This window comes from Amblyomma americanum, chromosome 10 (genome assembly GCF_052857255.1).
Source record: "Amblyomma americanum isolate KBUSLIRL-KWMA chromosome 10, ASM5285725v1, whole genome shotgun sequence".
Classification (NCBI taxonomy): domain Eukaryota; kingdom Metazoa; phylum Arthropoda; class Arachnida; order Ixodida; family Ixodidae; genus Amblyomma; species Amblyomma americanum.
Genome location: NC_135506.1, coordinates 39,388,943 through 39,414,918, shown reverse-complemented (window position 1 = coordinate 39,414,918; position 25,976 = coordinate 39,388,943). Strand labels below are relative to the sequence as shown.

At 46.0% G+C, this 25,976-nt stretch overlaps 2 protein-coding genes across 7 annotated transcripts in view; one reads left to right on the top strand and one right to left on the bottom strand.

The window, feature by feature from the left end:
* The window catches only part of LOC144107951 (KH domain-containing RNA-binding protein qki.S-like), a 241,841-nt gene that overhangs the window by 93,572 nt on the left and 122,293 nt on the right, over window positions 1–25,976 (bottom strand). The gene's annotated exons all lie outside the window — the stretch shown is intronic.
* LOC144106702 (leucyl-cystinyl aminopeptidase-like) lies at window positions 1,343–25,751 on the top strand. Its single transcript, XM_077639543.1, has 12 exons — window positions 1,343–1,562; window positions 2,735–2,927; window positions 3,403–3,563; window positions 7,367–7,486; window positions 9,435–9,718; window positions 15,232–15,479; window positions 16,462–16,568; window positions 19,163–19,295; window positions 20,805–20,948; window positions 21,320–21,501; window positions 23,734–24,003; window positions 25,210–25,751. The coding sequence occupies exons 1-12, from the start codon at window positions 1,399–1,401 to the stop codon at window positions 25,430–25,432; spliced, it is 2,229 nt and encodes a 742-aa protein (XP_077495669.1). The 5' UTR covers window positions 1,343–1,398; the 3' UTR covers window positions 25,433–25,751.

Sequence of the window (25,976 nt, the reverse complement as noted above, 5' to 3'; positions counted from 1 at the left end):
CTAGCGCTTGTAAAGACTGGTTCCTTACGGGCTGATCCAAGCATACCTCCTGTCCCTTGTAGGCGCGGGCAGGCACACTTTATTTTTAATTCTGTTTATAGTCCCACAGTAATTGTTGTCCCTTGTATAGCCAAATAAATGTTTTCACCACCACCACCGCCATAGGTGTGTGGATGGATGCAGCCTCAACGCGTTGTTATTACAGTACACGGCAGTTTTCTGTTCTCAGAACGCACGGCCCTCAAACACCGTCTTTCAGGCGGCGGCAGGGAGATTGCACCCACCGCACTTGGAAATATGACTGAGGGATTCCGTGACAGTGAATCAGCCTTCGCAGTGGTGTGAATATTTATTTTGCGGGCATCAATGTAGAAACCTGGTCCCTAACACTTTTTCCTCGATGAAGACACGTCAGCTTTCATAATGACGTTGTACCGTAACGTACCGTTAAGTCACGTGAAGCAAACAGTCGGACACCCATGAACCGATATATAGCCGGCTCAGGTGGAGCTTTCTAGACCGAAGTGCCGTCGCGTGAAGCAGCATAGAGGAATTTCTGCTCATCTTCGCAATGACATGACACTGAAAATACCCTGTGCTTCCAGCAAAATTGCACTCCTATATCCCCTACATAAATGACTCTGGAGAGAGTATTCATATTTGTGTTGATATTTATCTGAATGACTCCTCGGCGGATATTGAAAACAAATATTTTACCTAACAACTTCTGGATGTTTTATCCGCACTTCAAGAACAATCTGTTATTTAGTACTCATTTTTCCTTGATATGAAATAGTGGCGTTAAGTAAAAGCAGCTATGACGCATGTTTAAGGACCAGCCGCATTGGGTGAGCGGTTAAGGCGCTCAGCTATTGAGCTGGAGTTCTCGGGTGCGACCCCGGCCGTGGCGTCTGCGTTTCGATGGAGGCGAAACGAAAAGGCGTCTGTGCGCTGTTAAAGATCACCAGGTAGACAAAATTATTCCGCAGCCCTCCACTACAGCATCGTTTTCTTCCGTTCTTCTTTCACTCCCTCCTTTATCTCTTTTCTTACGGGGTGGTTCAGGTGTCCACCGAGAAATGAGACAGATACTGCGCCATTTCCCTTCCTAAAGATCCAGTTCAATCTTTTTTTTTCGTGTTTAAGGAACGCAAACGCCGTTTTTGCGTCCCAAGAACATCGCTCGCTATTTCGTGCCTAAGCTTGTATATCCTGCTTTCGTGATACTGTACGCACCATTCAGGTACTTCTGGCATGGAGCAGCAAGTTGGCAATGGCCGTTCAGTATCTGAAATAGTATTGTTTCCGGACGCGATGAGCAGTCCCGTTTTGGATGCAGGAACTCAGCTCCCATCGGCTTTCACTACTGGTCCTCAGCGGACAAAAGGACCGAAGGCGATGTATAGGATCAAGATCAAAGTGCAGAGGCACCCACTCAACACACGCGTCACCACAGTCCTGCTCGGAGTCACCGCCTTGTTCACTATCGTCATCGTGGGCTTCAAGTTGTACCGCATCGCGTTCCCGCACGGAGACTTCAGGGAGGATGAGCTGTCCGGATGGTGAGGAAAGTTAGTGATGCTAAAAGCTGTAACCAGGAAATCTGGTGTCACATAATTCCGATTTACGCTTGTCTCGCCAACTCTACAAGAGGTGAGTGTCTTATATTTTCAGTTTGCAACAGGTAACGCCACATATGCCTTTTGTAGAATCGTCTATGTTCGCGCTATTGTTCTGTGTGAATAACATCAAAACTTAAAAACGAACGGCAAACAACCACAGGTGCTGTTTAATCATGTAACCTGCCTGTATAGGTAACCTTGAACCCCCAGTAAGTTACCAACGGAATCGTGATTACCAATTTTTACCGGCTGCTCAGTTAATAATAATAATAATTGGTTTTTGGGGAAAGGAAATGGCGCAGTATCTGTCTCATATATCGTTGGACACCTGAACCGCGCCGTAAGGGAAGGGATAAAGGAGGGAGTGAAAGAAGGAAGGAAGAAATAGGCGCCATAGTGGAGGGCTCCGGAATAATTTTGACCACCTGGGGATCTTTAACATGCACTGACATCGCACAGCAGGCGGGCGCCTTAGCGTTTTTCCTCCATAAAAACGCAGCCGCCGCGGTCGGGTTCGAATCCGGGAACTCCGGCTCAGTAGTCGAGCGCCCTAACCACTGAGCCACCGCGGCGGGTCCGCTCAGTTACAGTTATCATTTTTGGGGCATCTAGTCATGAAGTCGTATGTGACAGAAAGCTCATTCATAAATATCCAAATTGCCCAGGTTTTTAGGATTTTTCAGGAATCCTAACAACCCATTCCCCGAATCTATAATTGTACTTTAATTTTTTTTTCGGGTGGACACCACCGCCAAGTACCTCAAAGCACAAATGAGGTGTCCACTGACCAAAGGAGTCAGTTATGCGTCTTTCCTTTCCTCAAAATCAATTGAGTCAACCTCCCGCTGGCTTCGTTGGTTTTTGCAGCCTGTCTCACACGCTGACGTTCTCTCTTTAGTTGTTGGCGGTGTTGGCGTTCTTCCTCGCTTTCACTCGGTCGGGCTTCGCAAAGACGGGCACCATTGAAACCCGAAGTATCCGGCTACAGATGCATTCGCATTAAAATTTTTCGTTCTTGGCAGTCAATCTCCAGTGCTTAACAGGTACCGTAAACCATACGTGCACTTAGATAGCTTTGTTAACACTACAACCGCCCATTTGATCAAGCGCAGGTTTGAACCTGATGCCTTCATTCCTGACAAGCTCCCGCACGATCTCGAGCCAGACATGTACATCCTCTCGATCAACGCCACCAACGTGTTCTTCAGTGGAAATATCACCATCAACCTTATCTGCCGCAAGAACACCAGCTATCTTCTGCTGCACGCCGCCCCGAGCCTGACGATCATGTCCATCGACGTAAAGGTACCGCCTCTGACTGTCTCCCGATTTCATTAAATATAAAGAGCAGATAAAGAAACGAAAATTTGATCGTTGCTTTCAGTCACAAGCTTTCAGTCTGTACAAACTTCATTTTTATGCGTGTACAGTGTGAAGTCTCAGTACAAAAGCCCTCCATATGAACTTGGAGGCCGAAAATCCATTTCGCACGTAGATCTTGTCTGCTGCTGGATTATCCGCCACAATTAGTGCCGTTCTCTTTTTGTTATGACCACGTGTACACAATTCTAAGAAAGATAAACGTGGTACTCGGCAATGAAAAATCACACGGGTAGATGATACGAAGTTTGCGGGCGCATTGTCGTCGCAGCTGCCCGAGTGAGGGTTATCTGGTCGTAGCGGAAGAGACTTTTGTCCTGCTGTAGTGGATTTAGTTAGGATGATGACGTGTCCGTAGCCACTGCGTGAAGCTTACCTAAACGCTATGAATGCTGTGCAGGACCTCACGGGCGAGAACTTCACGGTGAAAGTGTTCGAGCGGCTGCGGCACAAAGACATGCTTATCATAAAGACTACAGGACGGGAATTCATCCCACCTCGAATGTACAAGTTAGCGATATCTTTCAAGGGAGTGACGCATCCATTTCCACAGCACACAAGGTACGTACGCATCTGAGGGCTGTCGGAGCCTACGCGCGTAATTCGTTTGTTTGACTAGCCTGTACACGAACCCTCGCGAAAAGGAAATAGTTGGCTTATGCTTTATTGTGGTTTAACGTCCCAAAGCGACTCAGGCTATGACAGACGCCGTAAGGAAAGCATACATTGCTGATAATGGCGCGGTGTGATGGCAATGAGGTGAAGGTGCATCTCGCCTTAGGCTGCCCCAATATGCGAACGTCTCGTACCACAGTACACGGTTGTTTATTGGCTAAGTCACGGGACCGTGCAGTAGTAACATGCAGGCATAGGGTACCAGCAGTGACATCACACTGAGAACAATTGCGAGGCGCAACTAAGTCGGAGAATGTAAGTTCTGATTGGTGCCTTTAGCTGGGTATTGTATTTTAAAGGAGGGACACTCAGGAGATGTACAAGTTAACCTGTAATGGTAAGTTATTGCGTTATAAATAGAAAAGCGGCTACTTCTGCTAAAAAGACGGTTTTGTAAGCTAGAGAACAGCAGAAACGCATCTGTGGTTTTCGCAAGGCAGCTGCGATGATCCCGCGACAGTTTTTTGCCGGAAGATATCTGAGACAAGGATGCAATGCCATTCGTTTTCGAATGGCGATCACGCAGAGATTTCCTTGTTGATTTAATGAATGTGAATCAAGTCGCGGGAGAGGATAACAAAAGTTCAAAATTTCTACGTCATTTTTCTCTACATGAACCGCGTATATTCTGCGGAATAAGGCTCAGCATATTCACAACAATTAGGAGGACATATTATGGGAAGAATAAAAATTTTTAGGTTTTCTAAGTTCCCCGTTAAACCCAACATTCCGACAAAGTTCTTTATAATGTCTGTTTGTTGAAAACGTCAGATAAATGTGAGGAACTTCCAGGGTGTCACCAGCAATTATCGCATTATAATGAAAATGTAAAAAATAGGGACTATATGAAGAATATTAATATTAAAGCCTGAATAATTTGAACAATTCCCGATTAGAAATGCGACAGCGTTAATACTCCCGTTCTACAGATAAACTGGCGTTATCGGTGTCATTAACGCAGTGGGAAAACAAGCAGATGGCCGGCGCGCTACACATAGGTGGTGTGAATTTGTGACATCAACACAACCTGCCTACCGAACTCATAGCAAACTGCCCATCGTGGCAGGTGGCAGTTAAATTAATCATTCCCGAGAGGTTGATCGGGAAGAGCAACGTTGGTCTCACAAACCCTACAGTTGGCTGTGTTGGAAGCAGCCACCTGCCGGAGCAGCGGGGCATCGCTTAGCCGCTGCACCATTTCACCAGGACTGGTATGAGGTCTCACAATGATCTGTGATTGCAAATTACAGAATAAAGAATTCCGCATATATCGGCACTAGCCCATTAAAGCGATCGCGTCATGCCCATAAGGCTGAGCTTAGGTGTCCCCTACAGTGTTTTCTCTCAACTTAGTATACAAACGCGGCATTCTTCATTTCAGTTTCGCCACGATATTCCAGAGAATCTGCTTTTATTGTTTGATAGAGTAACATTACGCTATACCTGGAGCCTAGTTGCAGATACTTGAATAAAATGTAGCGCAGTTGCAGATGCCTTTAAGGTTGCAGATACGCCACTATTCCGACAGGTAGCTGTTTGAAATACAGCCACTTTTCCAGACTAGTGGCGCATCGCTTAACCGCTACACCCCTGCACCAGCAGCGGTATGAACACTCTCGACTATATTTGAGTGCAAAGTAAAGAATGACCAATTCCGCATGTATGGGCAAGTAGGCAGAGCCTAGACTACCAAGGAGCGTACTTGCGAGGGAGGGGTCTCTTTTGCTATCTCACTGTACACTTAAGGGTACGTTAAGCGTTATGTGATGATAAAAGAAAGAATAGCAACTATGTCTTTGAAGTGATCCGAAAAGATGAGGCCTGACCGTTGCAAGGACCCAATAACGCTATGGCGACGTACCCCTAAGGCGGAATTTAAGTGTCCCGTCAAATTTTTATGAATTTCTCAGTGCGACAATACTAAGCCGAAACAGGCAGCCGCATACGTTAAATCAATGCACTAAAACATCAAAAGCTCGATCACATAAAAAAACAGCTGTATCACCCCAGAATTGTTACGCTGTTTTTTCATGTCAGCGTTACGTTTTCAAACAGTTTATCATTTAACAGTCATCGTGCCTCTCTGCGAGCTGCCATCTCGACTTTCCTTTGATATTCTTGTGAAAATGTTTTCAGCAATGTTAGCTTCAACAATCTTAGTTTTCTTAGCATAAATTCAATCATAATTCTAAACTCTGTTCGGGTGATACGCTGACAGTACTGTGTTAAAGAAGACTACTCATGAAAACGGCTTGAATTGCAACTACGACCAAAATACTGCACTGTTAAGCATGACTACAGTCTCCTGATTTTCTGACACGAATATTTTTCTACAAAACAACCTCCGTACCAATGTTGCCAAATTTATTCTCCTCCACTCAAACAGGCGATTGCTCTAACGTTTGCAACAAGTTTTGCTTCACCTTATATTATTTGTCCCATCCCTTACGGCGCGGTTCACGTGTCCAACGATATATGAGACAGATACTGCGCCATTTCCTTTCCCCAAAAACCAATTATTATTATTATTATTATTATTATTATTATTATATTATTTGTGTTGACACAAACTCTACAGCACGGTGGTCAGTACCACCGCTAAATGGCGACACACGATTCCTATTGCATGCATTATACAGCTCAAGTGCGTTGTGATAATGAGGCGCAAGCACAGCAACACGTTATTATATAAACGATTTATGTGAAATTGACACAACACAGCCTTCCCCATAAAGTTGGACACATTGCCGGAGGAAACTGGAAAACCCATTGTACGCCCGCCGAAACTGCGATTGAGCACCTTCGACGTTACAATTTGTTAATCAACCACAGCGCAATCGTGAACCTTTGGCACGCACTGAATAAAAATAAAAACATTTACTCGTACTAGCCGGCTAACGACTCACCACGGCTGACTTATCATTTGTGGCTTTTGTACGCAAACATTCTCCTGTTTCAAAACTGAACGTTATTTAGCAAAAAAAAAAAAACCGCGCAAACGTTTTTGCATGCTAGGTGCCATCTACTCAGCTGTTAGGATTATCATGTATAGTACAGTACAGCTTTAAAAAAGCAGCAGTTAAGATTGAGCCATGGTCTGCGGTGTCCAGTATTACTCCGCCGGCCAATAACAACAGTAAACAAAATCAGCTCTTTCAATGTTTGACTGCGTGAAACATGCATTTTTTTTCTTATGGTTGGCTTCTTCCTTAGGTAACAAGAAAGGTTATAACTACGGACTACTTTCTTCTCGTGGAGAAATTCTCTGCAGCGGTCTTGAATGTGGGCAGAGCTTCAATGCATAGTGAAGTTGTATCCGACTATAGTTTGTCTAATTACGTCGGCATCTGCTCATACGACGTTCTTCCGTTGAAATCGCTATATGAAGGCTTAGTTGGAACCACACAAGTGGGAATTTATTGCTGGCCCGGTTTCAACAACTGCAGTAACTCGACTGTAATATATGAAATCCTGACTGTTCGTGCAGCTTTGTCGCACCCTAAGTTTACGTCTCTTCCTTGAAATATTACACGGTGAGTAAAGTTTAATTCAATTGAATAAATTAAGAGCGTTCCCACCTTTACTTCCAATGATTAACTCGATTACACAGCGAATCATTAAAAAACCAACCAACATATAGGCCAGTAGCGGTTAAGCAGCCTGTTTCCTGTACACGACCCTCTATGCAGCGGCCTGGTGTACGTGAAGCACCCGGGCGGCTACGAGAGCATCATGTTCCTGAACGAAGCCCGAGCTTCGCGCCGGGTGTTCCCCTCATTCAACCGGCACAGCTTCCGGGCCGGGTTCAAGTGGGTGCAAGAAGTGTGGATCACTTTTGTAAACGGTTCTTTAAAATTAACCACCAGCATGGTCACTGCATGGTTGGCTACAACCAGTACTGAAGTGGTCATTGAGGGCTTCCGATTTAATTACGTACGCCATTTTTGAAAGCATGTTGCAACATGGCATGAGAAATAATTTCCTAAATCTAATGAAAACGTCATGTTAAATTACAAGTTAGGCTCTTTTCTTGAGAGCTTAGATGCATATTTGGAAAAAATAGATAACCACGCTAATTAAATGACTGCTTACTGAAGCGTAAATATGATATCATACACAGATTATCCAGTCCTACAAGAACATTGCTGTTTATGTTCACAAAACTTTTGCCACTCAAACGCGCAGCGTGACGGCCCGGTAAACGAGAGGTGCACAACAGCAAACTGGCCGGTGTCTGTGTGTTACGTCCGCGATTTCCATCTGCCAATAAATGTGAATTCATAGCGCCAGTACTAACTAGCAAATTTAAATGCTGGAAAGAGATACTGATTCTTGCTGCGGTACAATTACAATGGCACTGCGCTTATTTAATGTGAACTTTTTATGAGCTAGATGTGGTAAAAAAATGAAATAGAAGTATCCCCGTTTTGACAAGCAAACTGCAGTGATGATGACAGTTCTCGGCGTGGATCCCAAAGAGCAGGCTAACCTGCTAATAATTCTGTGGTGCTAATCAGACAGTCTCTTTCGGATTGATGTCACGAGTTAGATTTGAGTGGCGGCATATTTTGAAATCAAATTTCCCCAGCAATAAATACACCATGGGCTTCCGAACAAATCTCGACGTAGCCAAGAACCGCCATAATGCCGATTTTTTGATAAAACAAGAACTTGGTGGAGCTCTGCACAGTGTGCCTTTAGAAGTAATCGGTCTGGTCAAGTCTGTAATGATTCAAATATATATACATGCTTGCTAAGTATTCATTGATTAGTTGTTAGAATCATTGCCTACGGGCCGTGGCCACAACGATGCCAGACGAATTGCTTACTGTGCAGTCATTTTAAGCCTGACCTTTCCCATATTTACTTTGGCTATCACACACCTTGCTAATTTCAAGTCAATAGTCCAGAGTTAACAGGCTTTTTAGTGCGAAAGAATTACTTCATAAGCCAAGCTAAAAACCCGTGGTATATGTTAAACCTCATCTTCGAACTTGATCTTGAATGCAGTTGCCTTTGTGTTGATGCTGGCTCAAGTGCTTTCACACGTTCTATTCGGCTTAACTACGTTAAAACTCTACCATTTTAATTGCCCTGCAGGCTCTGCGTGAATTGTTATGTGCTACGTCGCTGACGGGACCGCAACATTCCAACACTGGACCAGATGCATCTGGATATTTTGATTTGTGAGCAGGTTAACATGAGCAATTTCTGTCACAAGATACTGTGAAAACCACGTGCGTTATAGCTGAGAATGTACAGCCAGTAAACGCTTGAGCTGGAGTGCGTGACGGCCGCTTTTTCCGTTCCCTTGCTCCTGCCGGTTATGACGGAGCAAACTTGCCAAAATATAAAATCTAAGCACAGGCTCACTACGCTTATGCTTAGTATTGAGATTTTCGCAAGTTTTATTCATCCTAAAGGGCAGGAGCGCAGAAAATGCGGCCGTCACGCAAGTCGGCTGAAGTTTTGGCCGGCTGTACAACCTTTGTCGAAAGTAAAACGCCCAAGGGGTTTATGTCTTCGGGATGCTCTGTGGGTCGCTACACATCGGAAGTGTTCCCAACCTTTGGAGGCGAGAGGAACACTCGCCTTCATCCTGCCACGGAAGAGCCTCACAGAACGGCATAGAATGAAACCGCTTGAGCTCTATACTTTCGCAAAGCCTGTTCCTCGTACACGTGTTGCTGCAAAAGTGAAGTCCCGATTTATATACGGAAACCATTCCCCAGTTGTGACTCTGCAAAAAACTCGCAGACTGGATGGCATAGTGCGGCGTGGCCTGGTGCTCTGCAGCAGCCAGCGACCCATCGAAGACATGGACGACGAGCTGGTCGAGAACAACGGTGGGCCCGGAGACGTGTTCCGCGTGCGCTTCTCCACTATTGTCGCAATCACGAGCGACCGGCTTAGCTGGTTTCAGACCAACCTGCTGAGCAGCGAGCCGGGCTCCAGATTGGTGATGTGGAACACCAAGGAGCGCCTCAAGCTCATGGACAGACCGCACAAAGTCTTCAAGGCCGCCCTGGATGCGCTTAACAGTAAGCACTTTTCGGCCGCTATGCGATGTAGTCGAGAAACGCCGCGGATGTGCTTGCCGATGTAGAACAAAGAAAGAGAGAGACAGGAAGGAAGGAAGAGAAGAAAGACAGGGATGTTGACCAGAAGGGTGTTCCTGTTGACTGCTCTTCCCCGGAGGAAAGGAAAGAGTATTTTTGTTAAAAAACAGGTTCTTTCTCTCGTCTCCTCAACTTCACTTCTCCTGACGAAGATGGAGCAATGAAAACTTGCATATTACAGAACACGTCCCTCCGGGGTCTTCGTTGAGAGTTTCTCGTCGATGCTTTATCTCTCCCGGTGTTGTACTTAAGGGTCAGAGGTCCCGGGTAGCTGCAGTTCTCCGTTTCCTTCCGAGGTCTTTTTTTTCTGCAAGGCAGGCAACGGGCTCCTGCCAGTTCGTACGTGGAATATAACGGCGGTTACGCAGGACTTGTTTTTTTGTTTTTTTTCCCCAACCGGACACAGCCTTTTCGAGGACGGCGGCAGGAGATCTGGCGCCCTCTTCGAAGCGATGCGCTTTGCTGTAACCGCGGCGTTTCTTTTCTGCTTCACACCTGTCTCTCCGGCGCCAGCCTGCCGTCTCCCTCGCTAGTCTGCACAGTTGCCTTGCAAAAATTTTTTTAGATATTCCATAGAATGTCTGTAGAGTTTTGTCTATAAAGTTTGAATTTTCTGTAGACAAATCTTGTAGACTAGTCTTTTGACAATACAAATCCTATAGACAGTCGTGCCTCCATGTGGCTGTGTGGTTATGGCGCTCGGATGCTGACCGAAGGACGCGTGTTCGATCCAGGCCGCGGGTGTCGAATTTCGATGCAGGCGAAATTCTAGAGGCCCGTGTACTGTGTGATACTAGTGCACGTTAAAGAACCCCAGGTGGTCGAAATTTAGGAAACCCCTGCCTACAGAGTCCCTCATAGCCTGAGTCACTTTCAGACGTTAAACGTCCACAACCCTCAAACTCTATATCCAGTCTAAAAACCAATCTATAGATTTATGACCATGCTGTGTTAGTAGACTTATGCTTATAGCCAGTTTATATACTATGCATAGCCAAAATTGAATATCAATAGGAGGGCAATATAGTCTCGAATAATGTATAAAAAGCTTCTTGAATATTTTCCTAAAAGGTTCGGTGGACGAAGGGTTTACGACCGCTTATGCCGCTCGCACACGCACATTCAAAAACACACACTCGGTGCTGTTTTCTTCCGCACTCTGCAGCTATTCAACCGCACACATGACAGGATTCAAAAGGAAAAATAGGGACATACGGAAAAGTTGTGCGAGCTGCAAAGGTACGTTGGAGAGAAGAGAACAATTGGAAGATAACAATGGCTGAGTATGTGAGGAAAATGTGCTATTTACGATGACCCACGTCCTGCTAGTCAAAATTGCGTAAACTGGTGGGCGACAACCTGCCTTGGAGAGCGCAGATCTAGCTTTATGGCATATCTCGTGCGCGACGTCACGTCCTAGCAGAAGCCAGAGAACGGGACGAAGATGCCGTGGCCGAAGGTTACCACTCTCCACTTGAAAGAAACTATACTGAGGTGGAAGGAAGTGTGGGAGGAAACAAGTGGTTTCTGTTGAGTGCAAGGATCATAGCGCCGGTCAAGGGAAGGAAACTTCCGTATACGTATAGCACTATTCACAGCAGCGTATACCACTGGAACGTCTTATCGTTGTCACGGCAACGATGTCCAGCAGAAAAAATAAACAAACATCTGCGAGCAGAATTCGAACCGCACCCAGCGATAGCACAGCAGCTTCGGTGCCAGGTGCTTACAACAATTCTGACACCGCCGCAGACTGTGCCGCTGCGTACATGTCCAGTATTCATTCCTTATTTATCAGGTCTCCGTCAGTCAGCAGTTTCTCTGAAGTAGCTGAAATCTAAACTGCCTGTAGTTTCCGGCTGCTTGAGCCTGTCATATAAAATATATCAGTCTTGGAAGCCGGGCAGTGCATAAGAGACACAAAAGTGAACAGGTCACACTGTCCCAAACTTTGTTCTAAATTATTCAGAATGACGGAAAAAAATGAATGAGCGTCTCGTTCAGTATTTCGGGTGCTCTGCTGTTTAACCAAAGGTCGTGGGTGAAATCCATGCCGCGAAGGACGCTTTCTAATAGAGGAAAACGCAAAAGGCTTCCATTTGCAGTGCGATTTCAGTCCCCCTTAAAGCTCTCCAGGTGGTCTAAGTTATTTCGGAGCCTTCCACTATGCAGTCATTCACAATCTTTCTGTCGCCTTGGAGTAATATACACCGGTTAAAAAATATCGCATCATAAAATGGTTTCTCACAAGTAATTTTGTAGAAGTATTCAGTTAAAGTTCAGACACACATAAGAATGGGGGTGCTAATTAAATTCACATATTTTAGAATTTTCAGTGAATTTCTGTGTGCCACCAAGTGTGATAGCTTTGCTGGAACTAATGAAATAACCACTGCGGTTTAAAGGCAGCTGCGCACCAGGTTTCTAAAGCGTCGTCTTCTGTCTGTGGAGCGTGGTCCTCAAGAAACGAGTCGAGAACCAAACTTGCCAAGAAATTAAGTCGTTATGTTCGTAGCAGGTGCACAGCGATCATTTTAAAATTGTCTTAAAGGGGCAGTGTACCAACTTTTGACGTCTGAATTGTTTTTGTGCCAGTCGAAAGCTGGATGCGCATATAAATGCATACCCGTCTTCGGAGCAGAGAAACAGCAGAAAACTTCGAAACCGATTTTTTTCTACATCCGAAGGTAGACGCCACTTGCAAACCTTGACATTGAGTACACAAAATACAGCTCGTACAGTGAATCACTGAAATTCTATGAACACAATGCATGCCCCGTCGCACAATAGGGTGCAATGGCAAAGGAGCGTTACATATAAACGATCTGCATAGGCTTCATTAAAAGTACAGTTGAGAACGCTAACGTGGTTGTAAAAATGCTGTCATAAAATAATATTACTGATGTTAATATCACAGATGCTAGCAACACCTCTTGCCGGCAACAATAGTGCCGATGGCAGTGCCCCTGCAATAATAGCGGCCACGTAGTTTGCGTGATTTCGTTTTTGAAAATGTTTTAAAATAGAACCAAGAAGGGTAAAGAATAAAAGACACTGTAATATATTGTAAGACCGAAAAGTACGCGGCCTTATGTTTCTGTCAACAAAACTAACTGAATGTATGACGTTGGGGCATAGTGATAAAATACTGTATATTCACTCTAGGTGTCTGCCATATTAGCCGCAGTGATAAAACTGAGCGTGGCGCTATTTTTAAAATTAAAAAAACGATTTGTAAACAATTGGCTCGAATTCGAGGACTTGTGCGCAGCGTGAAATCTCAATAGAATTTAGACCAACTACAAGACCCTTTCATGGGCACATTAAAATTCAGGGTTTACGTGGGTATGGCGGAAAAAAAGACTTGCAACACATGTGTGCCCTCAACATGAATAAGCCTTGAAATCAATAGTTGGACGAAAACTCGTCTGGTCGGGTTGAATCATAAAACGTGACATTGAAGACGCCGACCACAACAAAGGAAAGAACACACATCTTTTCTTTGTTGTGGTCGGTGTCTTCAATGTCACATTTTATGAATAGGCCTTCAGTTACCCCTCACACTGAAAGTACAGACTCGAAATGCGGACACCAACAAGAAAAGAAGCCCATCACCCAAGGAACAGCGCGATCAATTCCCACTTGTCGTGCATCACGTCTCTGCAATCAACGTCCCAACAAATACATCGTGCGTTTACCTCCGTCTCGATACCCCGACTTACTGCATTCACGTCGAGAAACTAATTTTAGTCAAAACGTTACACGTGAGACTGCCCTCATTAAACATGAACCAGTACGCTTCGCTAACCTGAGAGTTTCTAGGAAATAGAACTTTTTAACGGCGTTTGCTAAGTACTGTTGCGATTTCAATGATGATACGGGCGTTACCACCGCGGCGGCTGCGTTTTTATGGAGGAAAAACGCTAAGGCGCCCGTGTGCTGTGCGATGTCAGTGCACGTTAAAGATACCCAGGTGGTCGAAATTATTCCGGAGCCCTGCACTACGGCACCTCTGCCTCTTTTATCCCTTGTCTTACGGCGCGGTTCAGGTGTACAACGATATATGAGGCAGATACTGTGCCATTTCCTTTCCCCAAATTCCTATTATTAATATTATTATTATTATTATTATTATTATTATTATTATTATTATTATTATTATTATTATTATTATTATTATTATTATTATTATTATTATTATTATTATTATCATTATTATTATTATTATACGGGTGTTAGCTGGCGCATTGGAAACGCTGGAATCCCTTAGTGCTCATCCTGGGCATTCAGTGATTCAAAGGGAAACACGACCGGCTCACCACCCAAAGATGCAGTGGTACGAGTCATGGCTTGAATGTTTTTCTTTTTAGAGCAATTCCTTTTTTTCTTCAGAGGCAATACGTAATTGTTGTGGAATGACGTCATGACGCTGTAGACCAATGAGTAATTTTGCAGTGACATGCTCACTGTTGTTCTGTGTGATTGTTGTATGGTTTTTAATTACCCGCTCGAGGTCATGCAGTTTTGAAGTGACGAACACCTCGACCAATCCCGACTTTCTCGACAAGCCAACTCCAATAACTACGACGGTTTCTCCGCTGACTGAGACCCCTAACGCTGTCGCTTTAAAATATATACATCACTGAATAAACTGTTGCTGGACGCAATAAAGACTAGGTCTAAAGGTGTAAGGAACTGGAAAATATATACACGCTGACACATTCGCACATCTCGCCTAACCATTTTGTACACTCGAGCACCGCACACACACTGCGTCCCACTCGTTCTTCTGGTGTACATTCGTTGTCCTGCTTCTCTATCAGCGCCGTGGACAGCCATGCATTTAAAAACACTGAAAACACAGATACACACGCATTTAACAGGCCTGATTTCAAAGTAATGCCGAAGGTTCCAGGGCCTACTCGTCGGCCGTCCTTACAAGCAGGACACTCGGTTTTCGGGACCGAACGAGCAGGACGTCTTAAAAACACCCTCCCGAATTTACACGAAGGAGCACCTGCAGCTCTGATCTTTAACGCGGGGGTATACCCTAACCGAAGCAAGCATACAGACTCGGAAGGGGCGCTCGCTAATAAGGAATAACACACAGGGAAACAAACATCTAAATGATAAGGGCGCCTGCTTACAAGTCTGACGGACGTTTGATTGCGAGAGCGTTCTTTGTATTATACAGTGGAACCTCGTTATAACGAAACGATTTATAATGAAATAATGAATATAACGAAAGAATAATAATTCCCCTTGGAAGCTCTGCCAGTACGGGCTGTAAACATGCTACGGCTATAACGAAGTAATCGCCGGGCTCCTTCAACTTTGTTATAACGAGGTTGAACTGCATAGCCGCGACTACACCTAAACGTGGAGGAAACAGAGAATACACGGCAGCGACGTTTTTACTTTTCCTTTTCTGCCAGGTACGTACACGTACCTAACAATCCCGAGCCGAATTCACGTGGTGCACCTGCCGGGATTCAACCGGACAATGGTGTGCTGGGGCATCATCTACTCCTCGCTCTTCGAGGCGGACATCGGCGCCCAGCCAAGCCATTGGATCAAAATCTGGGAACTGCGCTTCCAGATGATAATCAGCACCATCATCGCAACCTTCACCTTCGGCCACACCGTGACACCACGATGGGCGAACGACGATTGGTTCTTTTACGTACGCATGTCAGGGATCATAGGAACGGGGCTCAAAGCAAAGTTGGTCATTAGCACATGATCTTGTCTCTTTTCGTTTGTTTGGAGGGATAGTTGTACAGAGTAACCACCGAAATGGGGTTTGCTGTAATGTGTTGCCCAACTGTTCCCGACCCAGCAAGATAGGACGTTCTGGAGGTAGTCTTCAGCATAGAGATGAGGTCCAGACGGCCCTCATGCACGTAACTAGTACACTGGAGCTCACAAAAAAATGGCAGTGGCTTAGCTCAGCTAGGCCATGATATGCGTAGCAAGAGATACGTACGCATGCTTAGGCATTCGAGCTTCATTCTTGCGCTGACGGACCTCTTCACGCCAAGCGATGATTTCAGGGTCGTCCTAAGCAGCTTCTCCTTGCCGACAAAGATGTCGCGCGCAGTACACGCGCTCACCTTCAGCTTCTTCACTCATGGAGCACCTCACTAACAATGCGCATACCCTCAGGGCTTTTATACATCAAACTACATAGCCAGGCGCAACTGCAACACTGGCGGAACGGTGGAGCTCGTTGCCATGGTAAAGGCGCATGCGCAGTTGCGGCTCCGGCTGACCACGCGAAACGCGGCTCTGACTAGCGTAGTGTAGCTCTCGCTACAAAATGATTGTTCGGACGATAGGGGTGCAATACTGCTATCAGTGCCAAACACTTGCTTCAGGGAAGATCAAGAAGTCTAGGGATCAGTAAGTGTGTGGGCGAAAGGAGGGTGGAGAGGTGTATAAATCTAATCGAGCCTGCAGTAGAGAGCAGCAGTGGTTGCGCAGAAGACTCCGGATACGTTACCGAGTTTTACGAGATTCAAGCACCTGACGACTTGGAAAGCCGAATAATTCCGCGATCAAATGTAAATAAGGGCGACCAGTCACATCTGCTGCTGAAATTAGAAACGCACCTTGGCGAAGCTAATGATCTTCGCAACCGACTGAGACGATTCATTCTTTTGCAGGGTCTGTCGGCTGCAATAGCGTACGACTCCATGGAAGGTATAAGATCGTTCCGCCATAACAAGCCGTGGCTGGTCAGCTACCGCCATCTGGCCTTCAAGTTCGAAGAGTGAGTGGAAAAAAAGCACAACAGCCCTCACACTTTTGGCACTGCGCATTCGGCGGATAAGTGGCGACGATAGCCTGCCGCACCCTTCCCAATTTACTCTACCTTTTCCGTTGCCCAACTGCACAGCAGGGCTGGATAATGCTCATCCTCGGCATAACTACATCACCAGCGAAAAGTCTCGCGTGAAGGTTTTTTAGCGCGTATACGGGGGTAGTGAAGACCGCGGCGTCGCACTGTTCAAAAATCTGGAATTTGGAGTGTTTAACCATGGCTGTCTAGCTGTCCACAAGACACCACGCAAAACATATTGACGAGACATGCGCACATTTTGAGTTGAACATGTTCGTAATTCTTCCCGAGCCCACTTCCTTCATCAGAGAGGTTTAAGTTTTGGGGGGTATACATTTTGAATAAGCGCGCCTGTGTCTGAGACTCTGCCATGCATGCAAAAAGCTGCCTCGAGGAAATCTTCCAGTACGAACGCCTCTGCCATAGCGCAGAGGCAGAAAGGAGGCTGCGCCCACAACAGTCAGGTTCAAAGCGTGTTTTTCACGATGATTGAAGGCGCTTCGGGACCGGAAATGGCCTGTGCACAAATTTATTTGATGCACTGCTTTCAAGTTCTCTTAAGCACGCTGCTCATGTCTGCAACGCACGAATAAAGTATCACTAGAATCTGAAATTTCCTGCGTGCAAAAATTTCAGCTTGAAGGCGGAAGTGGGTGGAGGAAGGTGAGCAGTTAGACTTCCTAACAGCCCGTCTAACGATTTTTTTTTCGTCAACGTTACAATATTGTCAAGAACGGACATCTGCAGCAGCGATGGCTTAGCGGTCTGAGCATCTGCCTCCCATGCCGGAGGTGTGGGGTTCAGTCGCCAGTGCCGCCGGGTACCAACAAATGATAGAACGGGTATAAGCTTTCCCCTGGTCGGGTGCTTGGCTTATTTAGAGTGAAATGCTTAGGAAATGGGTATTTTACCCCACCCTTTTGTAGAAGAAAAATACCTTGTGACATGGCGCTCTTTGGCCACAGATACCCTTGCGTGATAAAAAATCCATCGTCATCATCATCATCATCAAGAACGGACATCTGGCTCAGTCTGTTTTGAAGACGGTGGTCTTGATTCATGAGTATAATTACTACTCCACCAAACACGCATCGGGTATACAAGAACATGGGAGAAAAGCGCTGAATTACAGGTAGACACTGATGCAAAAAAATCTACAGAAACCAGAGACACATTTAGAAAAGCAACGCTCATGAGTAGGCACAAGCTTTGACTAAAAATTCAGAACTGCTTGCGACCGGTCTTGTGGGAACGGCAGTGTCGAAGTACGGCGCGTCTTGGAATTGCAGGAATCCTGACGAAAACGGAGAAGACAGTTGGCCACATGTGTTTGATCGTTTTTGTGTGTCTCCGTATACTACGTCCATGTTCGTACCAAGCAGCGCCGCAACTAATTCATTTCTGAAAATGTGCTTCGGTTCAGCAACGAAGGACGAGACAGAAAAATACGCAGTACAGTGTGCCCTTTGCTGCGGACTTCTCTGTATTGTACTGTCATGCCAAAGCAACCATCTGGAATCGATCACTAACACGTCTAGAACACCATTCTTTGAGTAATTGAACACGGCAAAGGAGAGCTGTAAGTTGGTGTATGTGTATTTCGTTATAACCTATGCCATGCTCTGTCTTTTACACTGCAGTAACTAATTTTGCACTGCTATTCCCACCCACTAGGAGACTATTCCCTCAGATTCGGCGTTCATTTATCGGTGCGCCTCCATACGATCGCAGATGACATTAGACAGACCGTAACCCCTGCCTCGACTGTGCAATTAGATGTCATTGTGTTCGGCTAATAGCACACCGCGCGATTTTTTTTTCCTTTCGATATACTTCACATGAATGTGAAATTAAGTACTTCGTGAAAATGGTCGTCTTCTCTTAGTATTTTGCTGGGGTTATTAGTTGAGAAAAAAATGCAGATTGCGAATGTAGATATTTTACTTCTGAGCAGCCTCCCACACACACAGGTTGACCGATTCGTTAGCTACGCAGGAAAGAAATGCTAGGGAATGTCTCCTACTCGGTGGACATCTAAGCCGCGCCGTGAGAGAAGGGATAAAGGAAGTGAAAGGGAGACTGAACAAATATGTGCCGCTACGAACCCCGCTTATTCTACGGTATGCGCGGGTAAGTGTATATATATCCCATTTCTTCTCGGAACCATCGTGTCACAACTCGCCCAAACGGGATGCTTAGTTCGAACCAATACGGTAACATGCATGAATCACACTAGCTAAAATTCCCAAAGATTCTGTCGTCATTGCGCCTGAGACAAGAGAATAACGGTTACAATAATGTTGCAATAAGCAACTTTGTGTTCAGGTACCTTGCTTGGAAAGGTCTGCATCAACTACTTCAGAGGTGGAGCGCATGCACACAAAAAAAGACGCGGGCCAGTTTTTACGTACACCACAAATGTTGTCATCATCGCTTATCGCTTGACGATAGAGGTTACTAAATGTTAAGCATGATAACGTCAGTACCCACTTCGCCAGTGTAATTCGCAACGCGTCCACCCGCAGTGCCATGAACAGGATCACGCCAGACACGTTCGACTTCGTCGGATCAAAGAATCGCACCATGCTTTCCAAGGCTTTCCTCCTTTTCCTGCTTTACAAGGACTGCTTTCTGGGGACGGAAGACTTTCGTGGGCAGGTAAAAACAACCGATAAAGATACGAAGCAGAGAACACATGCATTCGCTGGCTCAAAGGACTCGAGTAGTGTAGCGGCATTATGCATGAATAATCCACGGGTCGCCAACGAGTCCTTCATACCCTGTCCCGGCCGTCACTCTTTGGAGAATAAGAACCGTTCAGTCTTCGGCCTTACATCTCGTTTTTTTTTTAGTTAGACTCTGGAAAGTATTGCTCTTTGTTTTCGCTATGGCCGCGCTGCTTGCGAACACCCGAGCGCTACGCCTAAAATAGCCCTTGGACTCCGCCAGCTGCGAAATTTCCTATCACGGTCGTGTTGTATAATGCGGTCCGTAACTCGCAAGTCAGACTGGCCCGTAACTCGCAGGTCAGCACATGCGGCCAGTATATAAGAGGAAGAAAAGGCGCACAGAACATAAATATTGCCTGTCCAACTCCTTTTGTCTCTGCAAATTGTTTCATCTTTTCGGTAATGGCTGTAGTTTGATTACGAGTTTCGTAACGTGCAGTTCTAAATAACTCTGCCCCCTGCCCCTGCAAGGAGAAAACGCTTGGCGAACAGTTGCCACCGTCTAAATCGGCAGTGCACACTCGGCTGAACTGTGTACTTATTGTAAGAACTGCGCTGCATTTCCGGGCTCATGTTCATATGCTGCGTCGGGACTGGACTGGACGGGACTGGCGCAGAGAGTTAACTGATATCGCAGGATAAGGGCGCTGCATGACGCATCCAATTACAGAGATGGATATTTATGGGAGTCCCTAGGATGCAAACGGCGCCGCCATTGGTCCCGGCGCATAAGGAACTAGAAACACTCAAGAGTAAGTGTCAGGTGGCAGTTAAGTCAACGCATAAAAATGAAAGGAAGAAAGTGACAGCATGTGACGCGTTTTATTTGCTCTAAAGGCGGGTCTTGGCCTCGCGTGGGGCTGACTTTGGCGTGGCCGAAGAAAGAGAGGAAAAAGAACGGCTTCGGCCCGGCTTGGCTTGCGTAGACCAGCCCAATGACGCAACCGTTAAAAAGATTTCTCTAGACAATCTTTATATTGTCCATAGAAGTCGGTAGACTTTGTACAGGCAAATCCTATAGGCAGTCTAAGGATTTATGGCTGCACATTTAGCAGACGTTTGCCTATCGCAAGTCTGTAGAGACTATAGAATAGGCAAACGGAGATATCCACAGGAAGGCAATAAAGTATGTGAGAAGTCTATAGAAAGGCTGTAGACCGTTTTATTAAGCAAACACTTGTTCCTGTGTCTTTTTTTTTTCCTTCAGGGCAGCGATTTACGTAATCACCGAGTTTTTTTCACTGACTAGTTGTCTAAAGGGAGAGTTCTCGCTAACGCCATGCAATGAGAGCGACGCAGTTTCCTCCGGACATAGCTACACCAGTGTTAAAAAAACATTCTGTGCACCTTGTCGCGGCTTCCTTCATGATGCCGCCGTTCGTTGTGAAACCTAGCGGGCAGTGGCTCGGCCATCGCAGCACTCCTGTTTGCTGCGCAGGTGGAGAAATTCATCGCAAAGTACAAGTTCATGACGACCAATTCGGACAGCGCCGTGGACATCCTCACTAGTGAGTCCACGTACCAGAAGAAATACTTCGACAGCTGGGCAAACAATCGTGGTCAGCCCGTGGTCATCGCCGAGGTGAGCCGAAATTAACCTGAGAAAATATTCCCAAATTTTTTTTTATTCCTCCATAGCTGCAGTTCTTCCAAACCGCACCTTTGTAATATCGGGCAGTTCAAACTCAATTTGTGGAGCTGCCGTGACATCTACGAGGCGTGCACAGTACCCAATTCTTTCAACGTTCATACTATAGTCTCGTCGATACAAAGTCTCTTAACTCGAACCGCCAGTTGATTCGAAAATTGACGCCCTTTTCCTGTCAGAGTAACGTGTGTTATTGCGAGCCTAATAAGTTTGCCTTAACGAGACCTTCGCTGAATAACAACTTTTCTTTGCCCTTCAATTCTGAAATATTCGTAATCAACATTATGCGCTTCCGCAATCCGCAGCTGGTGAGGGGCGAGTTGAACAAGGACATCGTGACGCTGCGGCAGGCACACTTCATCACCAAGTCCGCGGTGATCAACACCACTTGGGTGATCCCGGTTCAGCCGCAATGGATATTCATGAACGGCACCCGGAAGGCTCAGGAACGCCAGCTGCTCATCGGCAAGCTCAACGCTGAGAAGAGGTACCTGCACGATCACGCGTTGTGCCGCCATTCTTTCTAGTCCTATAGCGTGCCCACGTGGCTACAGAGAGAAAACTCGCGTTTCTGCACAAAAAAAAATAAATAAAAGCCGCCTTCATTTCATTTGTGGGTTCTAGAGACTAGTAACCGAAATTCTTCTGCAATCACAAACGGCGCTTCGTTTTACAAAAGCTTAAAGCACTTGCCGATCTCAGCTGGGTGGTACGCGTTAACAGAATAAAGCCTGAAAGGTGAGAAAACGATTTTCATGAGATGCTGAATGCAAATAGCGTGGGGACTGGCTTTTGTACTTATTTGCACTCAAACTCGTGGAAATTTTGTGCATGCGCAAGCACCGCCAATATATTAGGGAGCACGATTTGGCGACTAAAATCCTGTCGCGCCTTGCCCCGCAGGACCTATAGGAGGTGCGTAATTTACGTTCTCAGTGACGATCGATTATGCATGAAATCGTTTAGATGTGCTGATGTTTTTGGGAGGAAAATATGCACTTACTGCCGAAAAAAAAATCCATTTAGACAACTTTCTGCCACTCGATTGAAACTCATGGCGTCAAGAAGAAAAAAAAAGACATTGTGATCACCTCTAGGAAGTGAAAGGTGGCGTCCCAGCGGCACGGCTGACTAAAGGAATGTGACTTAGGGTAGACAGCTGGGCTAGTTGGTTTGCATTACTATGGAACATGGTACCAGCGCAAGAAACAAGGACGAAGGGAGAAGAAAGCGTTCGTGTTGTCTTTCTTCTCCCTTCGTCCCTGTTTCTTGCGCTGGTACCATGTTACATGGTGGCTAAAAGAGCCGGTAGCGAGAACAGAGGTTTTCTAACGTTTTTTTTTTCTGCTTCATAAAACCTCCGTTCTTAGTGAAACTGGTGCCTGGGTCGTAAGAACGCGGTAATTTACCGGTACAGGCCACATTCAGTTTTCACTCATCCTTCAATATGTTTTGCTCAACTAACTCACTCATTCACCCTGATGTCCAAATACTTTACGTAGGCACAAACAATCCCACTGTCTGATTTTGCAAACCCCTGTAGAACTGGATGCGCATGAAATACGACCGTGCGAATGACGTTCGTAACGCGCTGCCCCAGCCGAAGCAACAGGTTTTTTACCGCGATGTTAAGTGCACCACTTTTTCCACTGTACTTTCACGGCTCCATGATTTTGCTGCCCGCGCTTCGAGGCGCTTTGTTTAGACGTTAATATGGGCGTGAAATAGAAGCAATCGCGCGGAAAAACGAGTGTCATTGACTACCAAGATGCCCACGTTGGAGAATATGACACAACGCTAATGGCACAGGACATATATTAGTGTGGGCAGAGAAAAAGAAAAAAAATAATATTGCCCGGGCCGCACCGCTAATGGCACGCAGAAAGAATCACAGACAGGCACTGATTCTTCCGTGTGGTGAGTCTTTTTCGGGCTCTCTGATTCTCGAATATGAACTTCCGCCAATTACGTCAGTTCGTTCTACTGTTAATTTTTTATTTTATTCTCTTCACACTAAACGATATACACGCACAGTCACACTGAGCGAATCGCAATGCGAAATTTTGAGTCCGTAGGAGGCAAAACGCTAAAGGCGCCCGTGTTCTGTGCGATGTCAGCGCACGTTAAAGATCCCCATGTGGTTGAAATTATTCCGGACCCTCCACTACGGCACCTCTTTCTTCCTTTCTTCTTTCAGTCCCTCCTTTATCCCTTCCCTTACGGCGCGGTTCAGGTGTCCAACGATATACGAGACAGATACTGCGCCATTTCCTTTGCCACAAAAAACAATTATAAACAGTTATATAAAATTGTCCTATTTGGTATAGTACATTTTTCATTTCTCTTTTCCTATTATTTATAGCATCGATTTTCGATCGCTACCAGTTATCGCCAGTTAAAGCCAACAAATACGTAGAGAATGCGTCAGAAGAAAGGAATTCATAATTTAATAAAATCTTCCACTCCCTTCCTACTGGACAGCGAGATAGTAAGGAACAGGGCAAGGAGATACTACATGTTTGAAGCGTTTAGCGCATTATAGAAAATTGGACTGCGCAGAGCAATATTGGGGATTGTGGGCCTGAACGTACCTAAACAACATGGACTATAAGGGACGCCGTAGTGGAGGGCTCCAGATTAATATCGCATAGCACAGGGCCGTACTTCCATATCGCCTCGATGGAAATGCTTAACTTCCCTGTTTCCCCTTTTTCTTCAGAATCGGACCGCTGGAGGCGGCGGGATTGTTGCTGTTCCCCGACATGGCGTCTCCCGTGAGAACCCTGTACAACGCGCAGCTGTGGAGCCGGCTTTTCGCGCTACTGGACAGCCCCCTCTTCGAGAGTGTGCCCACGATTAACCGGGCGTCCATCCAGCAGGACCTGGGTGCCTTCCTGCGCAATGAAGACGTGGGCCTCACGCTGTACATCGCCGGCATACGGTACATGTGGCGGGAGACGAGCCGCGCTGTCTGGAGGGCGTTCGCCAAGTAAGGAATAACACCGCCTTCATCGTTTAGTGCAACGCGGCGTCACCCTAACTAATGTTCTTGTGAATAAATCGTGAACAAACGTTCGTTCAATCAATGCAGATACTGAATATTTCATCTATGCGTCTGCCTTTAATCATTCACATGCTGGCGCACAGTATACAGAAGAAAATAACGACTATCCTCCCAGCTACGTTCAGAAGTTGATCATCATCATCATCATCATCATCAGCCTGACTACAATCACTGCAGGGCAAAGGCCTCTCCCATGTTTCTCCAATTAACTCTCTCCTTTACCAGTCAAGCACACCTTACATGCGTGAAAACTTCTTAATCTCATCCACCCACCAAACTTTCTGCCGCCCCCTGCTGCGCTTGCCTTCTCTTGCAATCCACTCCCTTACCCTTAAGGACATGTGGCTATCTTGTCTTCACATTACATGCCCTGCCCAAGCCCATTTTTTCCTCTTGATTTCGACTAGGATGTCATTAAGCCGCGTTTGTTCCCTCACCCACTCTGCCCGCTTCCGGTCTGTTATCGTTACACCTATAATATTTCTTTCCATGGCTCGCTGCGTTGTCCTTAGCTTAAGCTGAACCCTTTTCGTCAGCCCCCCTCCCCCTCCATTTCTGCCTAGTAGGTAAGTGCCAGTAAGATACAGCTGTTGTACACTTTTCTCTTGAGGGATATTGCTAAACTGCCACTCATAATCTGAGAGAACCTGTCATATGTGCTCCACCTTATTCTTATCCTTCCAGTTATTTCCCTCTCATGATCCAGATCAGCTCTCGCTACCTGCCCTAAGTACACGTATTCCTTTACCACTTCCAGCACCTCGCTGCCAATAGTGAACTGCTGTTCCAACTGGCCGGCTAATTTAGAAAAAGCATAGACGCTTGCGTAGTCGGACGCCACAGCGTGGAAAGGAAGAACGACGGTGCAGTTTCTTGCCAGTGTAGAAGCTTTGACAAGTTGGCATCCGGTCATTCTTAAAATAGCTCCTGTGTACGTCTGTTCCTGTGTCTTCCTTGCCTTCGCTCTTTTGAGAATCAGTAGGTTCTAGACTTACAGGGAATAAAAGCAGCCCCTATGCATCTCACAGTATCACACCAATGCAGCGTGAAATTATGACCTTTTTATGCGACTGCAAAAACGCCCCAGGAAATAGTGGCATCCACCATTGTGCTTGTGCGACGACAACGCAGGGAGTACCGAGAGATCCACAAGATGGCCGCCAAGCTCCAACTGGCGCAGCTGGACATGCTGGTCTACAACATCACTTCCTGGCACCAACCGCTCAACGACTCGGACATCATGTTCGAACACCGGACGCAACCTTTCGTTCATGAGGTGCAGTGCCTAGCCGCGGGAATCAAGAATTGCCCGGAAAACGACAACGAGTTGGACGAGTGGGACTTCGTCGTTTGAGTACACGGGGCGCGGAAGACCGAAGTGCCGACAACGCTTAGAAGCGAGGCGCTGTTTTTTTGTGTCTATTCTGATATTATTGTCGACCTAAATGGTGATTTCATTTCGTATTTTGGAATCGCTTTGCTGTAGATTTTCGCTAATGGTGAAGATGCATCGAAGCGAACCAGTCGCTCGCGATAAAAAACGACTTCTAGTATATGCAGTATCGCTGTTGCTGATAAATACATAAGCTCTTGGGTGATTACTCTTTTTAGTCGTGAAAACTACGGATGGAGAGCGCTTCTTGACATAATGCATCCATATTACCCCCATTCGGCCGTTTGTGTATTAACATGCAAGAATGATATCTTGTACCGCACATGTGCACGTGTGTTAAGAAATTTTAATAAAGACTGATATTTCTTTATGCAGCACCAACGTAGTATAGGTGCTTCTAACGAACATGGCTCTGCACGACTTAAATCTGGTCGGTTTCATATGTGTTGCCTCGCACGAATGCCTAGATGCGACGCTGTGTCAGTCCTCTCCTGCGAGCATAACA

Bases quoted from the DNA above. Each gene is read 5' to 3' on its own strand.
- LOC144106702 (XM_077639543.1), top strand. From the start codon at position 1,399: ATGTATAGGATCAAGATCAAAGTGCAGAGGCACCCACTCAACACACGC. The intron at 20,949-21,319 runs GTGAGCCGAAAT...CGCAATCCGCAG, and splicing joins AGCCCGTGGTCATCGCCGAG to CTGGTGAGGGGCGAGTTGAA. The intron at 24,004-25,209 runs GTAAGGAATAAC...ACGACAACGCAG, and splicing joins GTCTGGAGGGCGTTCGCCAA to GGAGTACCGAGAGATCCACA.